Source organism: Eumetopias jubatus, unplaced genomic scaffold (genome assembly GCF_037043125.1).
Source record: "Eumetopias jubatus isolate StellerSeaLion01/CBP00866 unplaced genomic scaffold, mEumJub1_p1.0 scaffold_10, whole genome shotgun sequence".
In the NCBI taxonomy this organism is placed as follows: Eukaryota; Metazoa; Chordata; class Mammalia; order Carnivora; family Otariidae; genus Eumetopias; species Eumetopias jubatus.
The window spans coordinates 122,537,315-122,549,257 of NW_028274816.1; the positions used below are offsets into that span (position 1 = coordinate 122,537,315).

The following is an 11,943-nucleotide window of genomic DNA, read 5'->3' on the forward strand; positions in this document are numbered from 1 at the left end:
TTTTGCTAACTTACACCTCTTGGATATCAATATCATTTTGGGTAAAGTAATTCATGAAGTCCCTTATCAGAGCTTAATCCATTCTAAATTAGATAAGATCTAAATTCACTTTAAAGTTGACAAAAATCATCCATTTTAAGCTTAAGAAACCTTGTCTCCCAAAATCTATTACCATTTTACTGGTCAAAGGCCCTTCCTGGTCTCTTATTCCAGTGACTCTTATTCCCAGGACACACCTGTCATCAGAGTATCTCAAGCCTAGAAACTCAATGGTTCAATTACAACTAGAATGTCTGGGCAATAACATGCACAAAGTCCCAGGTAACAATGGAAAAATCTCAGGAAGGCTCTTTCGATTTAATGTCTCACTCACCCTCTATTAGGAAAAAAAGACAGATACTCACTGACTTGGGTGCAAAATCCCTAGTCACTTTCAAGTCAGGGGCCTAAGCTGCTGTCCATCTTAAATGTATCAGAGCTGAAATCACTAAAGACATCTGCTACTGGTGCTGCTGCCCCTATGTAAGGGAACACAGTGAAAATTCAAACCAGAAACAAATCACAGATCACTATATCCCACCAGGAACAGGATTTTCCCACACCTGCAGAACAAAACTGTTCCACGAAAGAACTGAACTTAAAGGTCCACCTAGCTTCCTGCTAAAAAACTGAAGCTCAACAAGTTGACGGTAAAATGGAATTATACCACCAATAAACTGTGTGGATGCATTCCTATGTTCCTGTACTCCAAGAGAAACTTGAAACTACCACCAGCATTTCAGGTAAAAGAGAAAGCAACCCATTTGCAGCACTTACCTGCAGCTTGTCCAGTCTTCGCCAAGAGAGACCCCAGTTCCAGGATACTCTGCTCTTTGACCTGCACTGCCTCCTCATCATTCTCCTGAATGTCACGCTTCACTGGGAGAGGAAAATGCAAACCTTCTTAAAATTCTGACAAAAAATGAAGACTGAGGGAAATTTCACCCTCACAAGACCAATTACAAACTCAGTTACCAAAAGACAAATTCTAGAGAGCTTTAAAAAAAACAATTCTTAAAAAAGTGAAATCATCATGTAAGATATGTCCCATGTAAATCATAAAAATAGATCCCTCTCTGATTTTAAATGTGCCTTTTCATTCTATGAATCAGAATTCCCCTTACCCACATACAATGAGATTTCTGTTGCAGTCACTTGGTTAAAGCAAAAATCCAAACAAGTGCTTCATACTTGTAGTGCTAAGCCCCACGTTAGGCACTTTGTTACTGAAAATATTAAACATGCCTATACGTTTACCTGCCACAAACTAAAATCAAAAGACCATTATTTACTGATGACTAAAAAAAGTCAAGAGTCTTTCAATAAACTTTAAGTCTGTGGAAAGCCTCACTAATGGGCGTGCTAGGGATAAGCAGTTCTACAAAGCCATTCAGGAAAAACAACCCAATCAAAGCTCCAGTGTGATCCTTAGGAGGGACTGCAGCTTTATAATGGATTCAGGACCTGTTAAAATAACTTTGTGCTATCTGTCCCACTTTCAACTGTTAAAAACTATTTTACCACTCAAACACTGAATAACCTCTCTGAGTTTGTGGTGATAATTTTAGTGATCATCACTAGTTATCACTTCTCTTACAAAGCATCATGACTTGACAAAAACCAAGATTAGATACTCCATGATGGAGTCTGGAAAAAGTAAGACTGTACCCATCATGACTCAAGCTTGAAGAGGGAAGGTTTCAGGGAACTCTCTCCTAGTAGAGTGGACAATCACAAAATACTCCAACTATAATGCTTACCATAATTTCGCTTTTTATAAAAGACAAAATATTAGGCACTTAGCACAAAAAAAATAAAATAAAATCCATGCTTCTCACATTAGTGTGTACTCACAGAATAAAAATATATATGTGATTGAGATGACACTGGTCCTATAACTGTAATTGACTTAATTCAAGATCAGAACTTCAAAATTAAAACCTTTCATTTACCATCCACAGATGCATCTTAACCCCCACCTCCTCTCCTTCTCCAGTACCCCCAAAGATAAAGACATCAAGATCTTGCCGTTGTTTTTTCTCTATGCAAGTCAGGGATACCAAAATTCAACGGACTAGAAGTCAACGCAAAAGCCAACATCCTGGAGGTCCCACATACACGTGCATTCTTAGGCTACTTGTTGATCCAATTTGAATCTTCTCAAGCTACGTTAAAAAGATCACATTACTACACGTGCAGTGGAAGAGCTATCCCATGCCCTAACTGAACCCTTTACGACTTGAACATTAAAAGCCGCCTCTGTCATCACAAACTTATTTCTATTCACACCTGAATCCCGGTAGAAACTTCTCAGAAGCGACTGGCTGGAGCTCCCGTTTCAGTTTTCCTGTTGTGTACAAGGTGTAAGGCAATCTACTACAAATTGACTTTCATTTTCTTTGGCAATCTGCGGCGGGCCAGTTCCCTGAACTCCACGGTTGACAACTACCTCCCCGAACTCACTTCCCACCTCTACAGGGGAGACGAGGACGATTAGTCACTCCCTCTAGCCGGGCGGTCCCATCTCGCTCTTACACCCTACAAGGGGGCAAAGGAACGTCTCGGCACCTCTTCAAACCAAATGCCAATCTGCGGTGTGTGTCCCCTCGGTATTTCCCACATTCAGAAAGAGATCTCCCTTTAGTGGAGCCTTCCGCTGTGAGGCTGGAGAGAGGCAGCAGCTCCCAGCGTCCCGAGGAAGAAAACTCCAAGAGAAAAGCGAGCGCTCGCGCTGCCACCCGGAGCGGGCTGTGCTGATAACAACGGCGGGAAACGCTGTCTATAGCGAGTTTCTCCAAGGCCCTTCAACTCGAGGCTCTCAGTCCTGTTCGCGACAAGCCCGCCGGCCGGCAGTGCTCCCGGTCCCGGGCCAGCACGCACGGGCCAGAGCCGGGGCAAGGCTGGGGAGTGGTGGGGGCCCCGGCTCGGCCCACCCTCTCACTCCACGCTGAGCCCACCGTGAGTCAGCAGCCGGCCAGTGGACGCCGGGGCTGCCTCGAAGCTTCCCACCCGGGTGGGACCCAGGGAGCTCCAGGGAGCTGCGAGCGGCCTGTGCCCCCGGCCCGGCCCCCCTCACACACAGTGAGTCAGCAGCACCAGAGCCGGCTAGCCCGGCCCCGCTCCGCCACCGCCGGCCCACAGAGGCCGAGCTGAGCCGGCAGGGTCAGAGAGGGGGCGCGGCGACCTTTACCGATGGAGTGGAGAATGTCGATGGAGGCCTCCCGGTCGGTGCTGAGCAGAGACTGGGCTCTCTGGAACTCCACCACCGCCGCTGCCGCCATCTTACCGCTTTCACACCGTCCCCGGCCGCGGCCGCCGACGCCGGAAACACACTCCCGGAAAGCCCGCCCTCGCCTCCCTCCTCCCCCCATGGCCCCCTCTCCCGTTTCCAGAGCACCACGGGAGTTGTAGTCTTGCTGCCGGTCGGGGATTGAGGGGTGAGGGTGAGAGCTGGGGCGCTCGGGCTGGTGGGCGGCAATTGCCACAGCACCGCCTAGCGGCCAGTCCGCGGGTGAAAGAGGCGGTGCCTAAGCGTTGGAGCCGAAAGCTAGTCCCCCACCCACCCCAAAAGAGGCCTCTTAACAGCAACTCTCCCTCTCGCCCTTGAGAGGACTTTTTGAGCACCCGCCTCGGTATTCATTGGAAAGCCGTTTGGCTTCCTTTGTCGCTTCCACGTTTAACCATTCATTCAGGGCAATAAACGATCTTATGAGTGCTCACGATGTGGCAGACAAAGAATAGCACCATTCAAAGGCGTTCAAATGTCTAACAACATTTGTCCCCCTCTCTCTCATTCTCTCTCTCTCTCTCTCTCTCTCTCTCACACACACACACACACACACACACACACACGTTCCAGGCTAGAATCCGACAGAATCATAACCGCCTGTGATTAAACCCACCAGCGTCGGGGAGAACTGATGTTAGAAAGTGAAATACCATCTTTACCCCATTCACTCAATAAATCCCTCTTGGGGGTCACACGGAAGTCTAACGGCTACCTGGACTCCCCACTCAGAAAAGAAAAAAAATGGATTTTTCTAATATCTCCAGTTCCTTCAATTAAAATCACATATCTGAAAGTCTGTCAAGTGAAAGGGAGAAAAGACATTCCGTATGCCCGCTGAAGGGTGAGCTTAAGGGAAGGGCTAAAAATATACAGAGGCAGTTCAATATGAGGAAGATCTTTCTCCCGGTGAAAATAATGCGAAAACAGAATATGCTGTCCCCTAAAGGGACCTGTAAAGGGAAACAACATTGCACTCCTCTGTGACTGGGTTAGGCAATTTATATATTTTTCTTCTTTTATCCTTCCAACAATGTTCTGTGAAGAAGACACTATTTACACTCCTTTCATAGGTGAGGAGCAGGGTTTAAAGTGATCTGGTGAAACTCATCTGGTAATTGACGGAACTGAGATCTGAAAGTTAGGGAATGCATTCCTAGTTCCTGGATGTGTCCAAATGAAAACTGGTTAACATCTCATCAAGTTGCAAACAGGATTCATGGCGTTGGTGGGGAAATTGATTAAATGGCTTCTAGATTTCTCCTAACTCTGAGATTCCCTGAATCTCAGTATAAAACTAAGTCTTTCTTTGCTTAGAAAGGACATTCCTCCCTCCTCAATTTGGTGTGCAATTAATATATTGTGCCAGAATGTTAATGAGCTATAAAATTCCAAAGCTGAGAACAACAGGAAATAAGGATCTTCACCTTCTAAAGAAGACCTACCAGTTCATCCTTACTACTTTAGTAAGTACAAGATTTACTAAAAAATGACTAGACCAATCCTAAAACCTTCATCTACTTCCAGCCTCCATCAGGGAGAGATAAAAATTCAAAAGGAATTCATTAGAAGAAATCATGGAAGACGATGAAATGCTCACCTCACTATAAAGAGGAAGCACTACAAAAGACTGGGGGTGTCTGCAAGATCTTTCTCCCAAGCTGCTGAGTCTCACTGACTACAGCAACTTAGCCATCCCTGTGCATCCACCATGGTTAAGAGTTTTGAGGTGAACCAGACCTGTCTCTCCAGGCGGTTGGGGCCTTCATGCACACTCATGAAGATGGTTACCACTTTTGGCCTGCAGAATTTTGAATTAGTGAAGGGGGCTGATACATTCCACAATAGGACAAGGAGAAAGGGCAGCAATGGGGCAGCCTCCACTACCTGTGTTCAGCAGAGTCAGGTGGCCAACTCAATAGGGCTTCCCACCAGAGTGAAAAGACCCAGTAATAGGCTAGAAGAGTGGACACCAAGAAGCAGTGACTGAAGAGGGATCTTAAGGTTCACAGGTACAGCCTCCAAAGAACCCATAAATGCTCCCAACAAGAGAGAATCAGCTCCTGGATCTCTGCTTCTGATGACATTAGTCTTGTGAGACACTTTTACTTCCTTTCTTTAATCCTTCCCCTAATGACAGAGGAGCAGAGTGAGAGAGGGAAGAAAAAGGAGAGAGGAAAAGTATAAGCTAAACACAAATTCCCAACTGAGAGTCAGAGAGGGGAGAAGCTTTAAATTAGATATGGGGTCTCAGTTGGTTGAGTGGCAGACTCTTGATTTCAGCCCAGGTCATGATCTCAGCGTTGCGAGATCAAGCCCGCATCCCTCCAGCTCCACGCTCAGTGGGAAGTCAGCTTGAGGTTGTCTCTCTGTCTCTCTCCCTCTGCCCCTCCCCTGCTTGTGTGCACTCTCTCTCTATCAAATGAATAAATCTTTAAAATTAAAAAAAATAAATTAGATATGAAATTGATGTTTTGATTTAGGCTAGACTGGACTTTTTTTTTTTTTTAAAGATTTTACTTATTTATTTGAGAGAGAGACACACAGCGAGAAAGGGAACATAAGCAGGGGGAGTGGGAGAGGGAGAAGCAGGCTCCCCGAGGAGCAGGGAGCCCGAGGCGGGGCTCGTTGGGACCATGACCTGAGCCGAAGGCAGATGCTTAACAACTGAGCCACGCAGGTGCCCCTGGACTTTTTTTTCTTAATAAACTATTTTTTTTTTAGAGCAGTTTTAGGTTCACAGCAAAAGTGAGCAGAAAGCAAAGATAGAATGGACTTTAAATCATTAGAAATGACCTTAAAGTTAGGAGATCTGCCCAAGATGTTATCTGGTAGGGAAGAGACGGGAGATCCAACAAAGACTGGATAGAGGAATGTAGCTTGTACCTGCACCAAGTCCTTCAACATATTACAGCACCACCATCTGCTCAGTTTCCTAGTTACCTAAACTAACTCCTCCTTTCTCCAACCAGTGCCACCACAGCTAAATATTACCTACTATTTATTCTCCTGAACATGTTCCTCGGGTACTAGTTCCATACCATCCTCTCTAACATTTTTAAAGATTATATATATAACCTCCTACTGGTCCTCCTCTTTGGAGTTATGCGGTGATCCCACGGGAGATGCAAGAGGCATACAGGACTAGTTTATTACACTTCTCGGCCTTGATCATTGCCTTTCTTTCACATCAAGTCCAAGAGAGTGATCTCTACACCTACATTGTATCTTTTTCTTTCAAACAGTATCATCAAGCAGAAAATTCAATAAAGGGACCACAGGTTTTAGAGCCACCCATTTGCTTTCAAAGTCCAGGCCAGCCACTTAGTAGCTGGTGATTGTAACTTGTTTCTTAATTTCTGTGATCTTTGATTTTCTCCTCTGGAAGAAAGAGCTCTCAAGGTTTCTGTAAGGATAGGAGATAAGCTAATGGGGAGACATGTTGAATAAATGTTATTTTCTTTCCATGCAGCATCTTCCCTACAGAAAAGTGAAAGTAACTTATAGGGATCACTAGCTACTTCTTACTTAGTCACCTTTCCCTAACTGCACTGATAGGTAAGCGATGTTCTTAAACTTAAGTAGTACAAAACTGTAAGTCATTCTCAGGAATGTGACATTCTCAATGTCACCAAAAGCTCCCCCCTACCACCACCTTCTTGCTCAGTTCTACCATTCTTCTCCATGCTGAGCTTCTTCAAATCTTCTCTGCATGTATGTGATAGTCTGGGCCTTGGGGGGGTCTGGTTACCATCCCCTTCACTGGGGGTTACAAAGTGTTGCATAATCTGGCCCTTGCCTACTTCTCCAATGTCACCCCTTACTCTGCTCAGTTGGCAACTTTTGGGTTTTTTTCTTTTCTCTTTTTTTTTCCCCTCAAACATGCCAAGTTCCTTCCCACCTCAAAGTCTTTATGTTCCTCCCTCAGATTTCAGCTCAAAGATCATTTCTACAAAGAGGGCTTCTGTGTCATCCCATTAAAAGTAATCTCCTCTACCTTCAGTCCAGCAACCATCATATCACTCTGTTTATTTCCTTCTGGGGGTTTACCACAGTCTTTGATTTTACTATGTCACTCATGTAAAGCTCACTTCCCTCCACAAGGTTTTCAGGGACCTTGTCAATCTCGTCCACCGTTATAGCCCCCAGCTCTCACAATAGTGGCTTGCACACATGGCAAATACTCAATAAATATTTGTTGGATGAATGCTAGTGTCTGTCCTGGCACAAACTTCTGCTGCCCTAAATGTCCATATCCTACACTATGTGACTGTTTAGCCTTTGCTGTTTAGATTGCGGTAGGGGTGATGGGGCTGTCCCAGATTAGCCACGACCTAGGGTTTATAGGGACTGTCCTGAAAAGACTACTGGACCAATCCAATTCCCCTCTGAGGAATTGGGGAATGGAGAGACTGAGCCAGTTAGCCAAGGGAATTGAAATCAAAACCTGTCACTTGGAACAACGAGACCCATGTTGGTAGAGGGAAAACTCAGTAGATGAATGAAGAGAGACAGGAATGTCATGGAAGAGAATCCAAACACCACCACAGAAGGCCACCTCAGTTCCTAACAACTTTCTAATATCTACCTCTACCCACATGAGGCCCACCCGTGCCATATTCCCCATTCTTGAAATACTGGGACATGTTTCCTTTCCAAGTATCTTCCAATCCTTTTCATGATGTTAAGAAGAAAGGTTCAGTGTGGTGTCATTATGTTTTTAATGGCTCTCTAATATTCTTTCATCTTTCTTTTTAACAAAGTGAGAGGAGGCAACAGTATCTACCTGGAGTTAGGTTTCCTTGTTTCTGTTTTTATGGTTACATCCTAGTTATGGCCAATAACGCTACTGATTTTCCATTGATGGTAGAGACATATAGTTACACTGAAAAACAAAGTGGGTCAATTTAAATAACAATGCATAGTATGTGGACATGGAAAAAATCAGGACTGTGTAGGATGAGCAAATGATTATTTGGTCCAGAAAATCAAATTCTGGTTTCAGTACTACTATGTAGTCAACCATCTACCTCCCATTATGTTTTTTTTTATTCCAAAATCACATCTCTGATTGGAAGACCAGGAAGTCCTTTGGGTTCCTGCCTTAGATTTATAATCTTTAAAGATGGCTTTCAAGTTACTTCTGGCAAAGGTAACTATATACTGTAGAAAAAAAGAATATGGAATTTGAAATCAGGTAAACATGGAGCTCAAATCTTCACTCTACTACCATCTAATAGTCAAATTACTTAAACTCTCTGAGACTGAATTTGGTCATCAGTAAAATTATTTTTAGAATCTACTCCAGGGACACCTGGGTGGCTCAGTCGGTTAAGCGTCTGCCTTTGGCTCAGGTTGTGATCCCAGGGCCCCGGAATCGAGCCCTGCCTCGGGGCTCCCCTTAGCAGGGAGTCTGCTTCTCCCTCTGCCTGCCGCTCCCCCTGCTTGTGCACTCTCTCTCTGACAAATAAATAAATAAAATCTTTAAAAATAAATTAATTAGGGGGCCTGGGTGGCTCAGTCTGTTGAGCAGCTGCCTTCGGCTCAGGTCGTGATCCCAGGGTCCTGGGATCGAGCCCCACATGGGGCTCCTTGCTCAGCGGGGAGCCTGCTTCTCCTTCTCCTTCTGCCTGCCACTCCCCCTGCTTGTGCTCTCTATCTCTCTTTCTGTGTCAAATAAATAAACATCTTTTAAAAAAATAATAATAAATTAATTAAGGGGTGCCTGGGTGGCTCAGTCGTTGGGCATCTGCCTTCGGCTCGGGTCATGATCCCAGGGTCCTGGGATTGAGCCCTGCATCAGGATCCCTGCTCAGCGGGAAGCCTGCTTCTCCTTCTCCCACTCCGTCTGCTTGTGTTCCCTGTCTCGCTGTGTCTCTATCTGTCAAATACATAAATAAAGTCTTTAAAAAAAATAAAAATTAATTAATTAAAATTGGTAAAATTAATTAAAATAAAATAAAATCTACTCTATGCCTAATACCACAGAACTGTACACTGAAAAATGGTTAAAATTGTAAATTTTATTCTGTGTATTTTACCAAAATTTAAAAAAAAATAATCTACTTCACAGAATTGTTTGAAAATTAAACTTTTAAAGACACTATAACACTTCAGCACTATTACTGACACATGTAAGTGCTCCATAAATGGCAGCTCTTTTTTTTTTTAAGATTTTATTTATTTATTTGAGAGAGAGCACAAGAGAGGGGAGGGTCAGAGGGAGAAGCAGATTCCCTGCCGAGCAGGGAGCCTGCTGCAGGGACTCGATCCTGGGATTCCGGGATCATGACCTGAGCCAAAGGCAGACACCCAACGACTGAGCCACTCAGGCACCCTAAATAAATCTTTTTTTAAAAAATAAAGACAGTGTGAAAAAAAGAATTGAAAATAACTCATCATTTTTATATTGATTATATGTTGCAATAATATTTTGGATTAATTTCATCAGTTTATTTTTAATTTAATATGAGTACTAGAAAAATTTAACTTATGTATGTATCTCACATTATATTTCTTTTTTTCAAGATTTATTTATTTAAGAGAGAGAAAGAGTGTGCTTGTGAGTGGGGGAAGGGGCAGAGGGAGAGAATCTTCAGTTCCCTGCCGAGCCCTGAGACCAACTCATTTCACAATCCATGAGATCATGACCTGAGCCAAAACCAACTATGCCACCCAGGCACCCCTTGTCCATTATATTTCTATTGGACAGCACTATTAGACTATCTGCTTTTCACCATATTTCTTTTTTTTTAAGATTTTATTTATTTATTTGACAGAGAGATAGAGAGAGCCCAAGTAGGCCGAGTGGCAGGCAGAGGGAGAGGGAGAAGCAGAGGCTCTCCACTGAGCAGGGAGCCGGACATGGGGCTCCATCCCAGGACCCCAGGATCATGACCTGAGCCTAAGGCAGCCGCTTAACCAACTGAGCCTCCCAGGCGCCCATCTTTTCACATTTATCTTTTTTTTAGCAGTTTTTTTTTTTAAGATTTTATTTATTTAATTGACAGAGAGACAGCATGAGAGGGAACACAAGCAGGGGGAGTGGGAGAGGGAGAAGCAGGCTTCCAGCCGATCAGGAAGCCTGATGCGGGGCTCGATCCCAGGACCCCGGGATCACGACCTGAGCCGAAGGCAGTCGCTTAACCAACTGAGCCACCCAGGGGCCCCCACATTTCTTATCTTTTCCATCCTCCTTATCTCTCTACACTACATTCCAGGTGATTTTTTTAATGTATTAATAGTTCACTGATTATATCATCAGCTGCCTCTGATCTGCTACTTTATCTACTACTAAGCTTTAATTTTAAACAAATTAAAATATATGTTTCCATTTTGACAAGATTTATTTGGTCCTTTTCCGAAGTACTGTATTATTTTCTTATGCATCGTGTTCCTTCTGTTATGTTTCTAAGTATTTAAACCAAAGTCTACAATCTGTACCTGGTAATTATTTGATGGGGATCCAATTCTGCAGCTTGTTGTGTCTACTGAATTTCCCTCCTGGAGGATATTTTTCTTGTGTGTTTGTATTTTTGAAATGTGAGCTCATCTTCAAAAGGGTTTTATCTTTGTTATTCCCGGGAGACCTGGATTGAATTTCTTCTGCCAACCCGTCGCAATATCACCATTCCATGACTAATCTACGTTAGCTTACAGACTTTGGGGAATTCCTAGACTATATAGATAATAATAAAGAAGAAAGGCAGCTACCATAAAGATAATTAATGACCTTGAAGAACCCAACAAATAAAAGAGAAAGATTATTCAAATAAATAACTTTTGAAAATGTCTTTTTTATAAATGAAAAAATTAGTTACAGGTGGAAATAACAAATCATAGTCCAGGAAGGAAAAAAAAAAAAACAACTAACACAGAATGGTAGACACAAATCTCTATGCCAGTTAAGAAGCAAAACACCAAAGTTAAAGAAAGCATTCTTTGGACAACCAGACAGAAAAAGCAAGTTGACTAAAAGGGGTAAAGTGGAGCTGAGAATCAAGCTTGTCTCAGACCTAAATCAAGGTTCAATGCCAGAAGACAATGAAAAACTGTCACAAATTTGAAAAGAAAGAAAATGTGGCCCAAGAATATTATTATCAGTCAGGACATTGTTCAAATATAAGAGAAACAGACATATGTTATTTGCAACATTAGGAAAAATCAGGGAATATAAGACAAAGAACTTTTCTAGAAAAAAAGTTGATAAAATCTATTTTAATGATGGATCAAGACAATGAACTCAATAATGAGAAAGCATTGCAAAGTTTTTCAACGTTAACTTCAATTTCCTCATCTTTCTTTTTTTTAAGATTTTATTTACTTACTTACTTATTTATTTATTTATTTATTTATTTATTTGAGAGAGAGCACAAGCGTACAAATGGGCGGTGTTGGGGGGAGAGACGGAGGGACAGGGAGAGAGACAAGCAGACTCCCTGCTGAGCGTGGAGCCTAATCCCAGGACCCTGAGATCACGACCTGAGCTGACATCAGATGCTTAACCAACTGAGCCACCCAGGTGCCCTTATCTTTCTATAGTAAGATGTTGAGCAAAAGTATCCCCCAAAAGTAGCTAAAATATGTAATTAGTTCAATTATTTAATGTTTTTATCATC

The 11,943-nt window shown here is 43.1% G+C and overlaps 1 protein-coding gene across 2 annotated transcripts in view; it reads right to left on the bottom strand.

Annotated features, from left to right (window-relative positions):
• The window catches only part of PSMD11 (proteasome 26S subunit, non-ATPase 11), a 28,444-nt gene extending 25,091 nt beyond the window's left edge, over window positions 1-3,353 (bottom strand). For both annotated transcript variants that reach the window (XM_028109223.2, XM_028109222.2), the window contains exons 1-2: window positions 3,230-3,353; window positions 817-918 (exon numbers count right to left, since the gene is read on the bottom strand). In XM_028109223.2, coding sequence (XP_027965024.1) covers window positions 817-918; window positions 3,230-3,320 — 193 coding nt within the window. In that variant the 5' untranslated portion in view covers window positions 3,321-3,353. The remainder of the gene's footprint in view (window positions 1-816; window positions 919-3,229) is intronic.
• Between the last annotated feature and the right edge of the window lie 8,590 nt (window positions 3,354-11,943).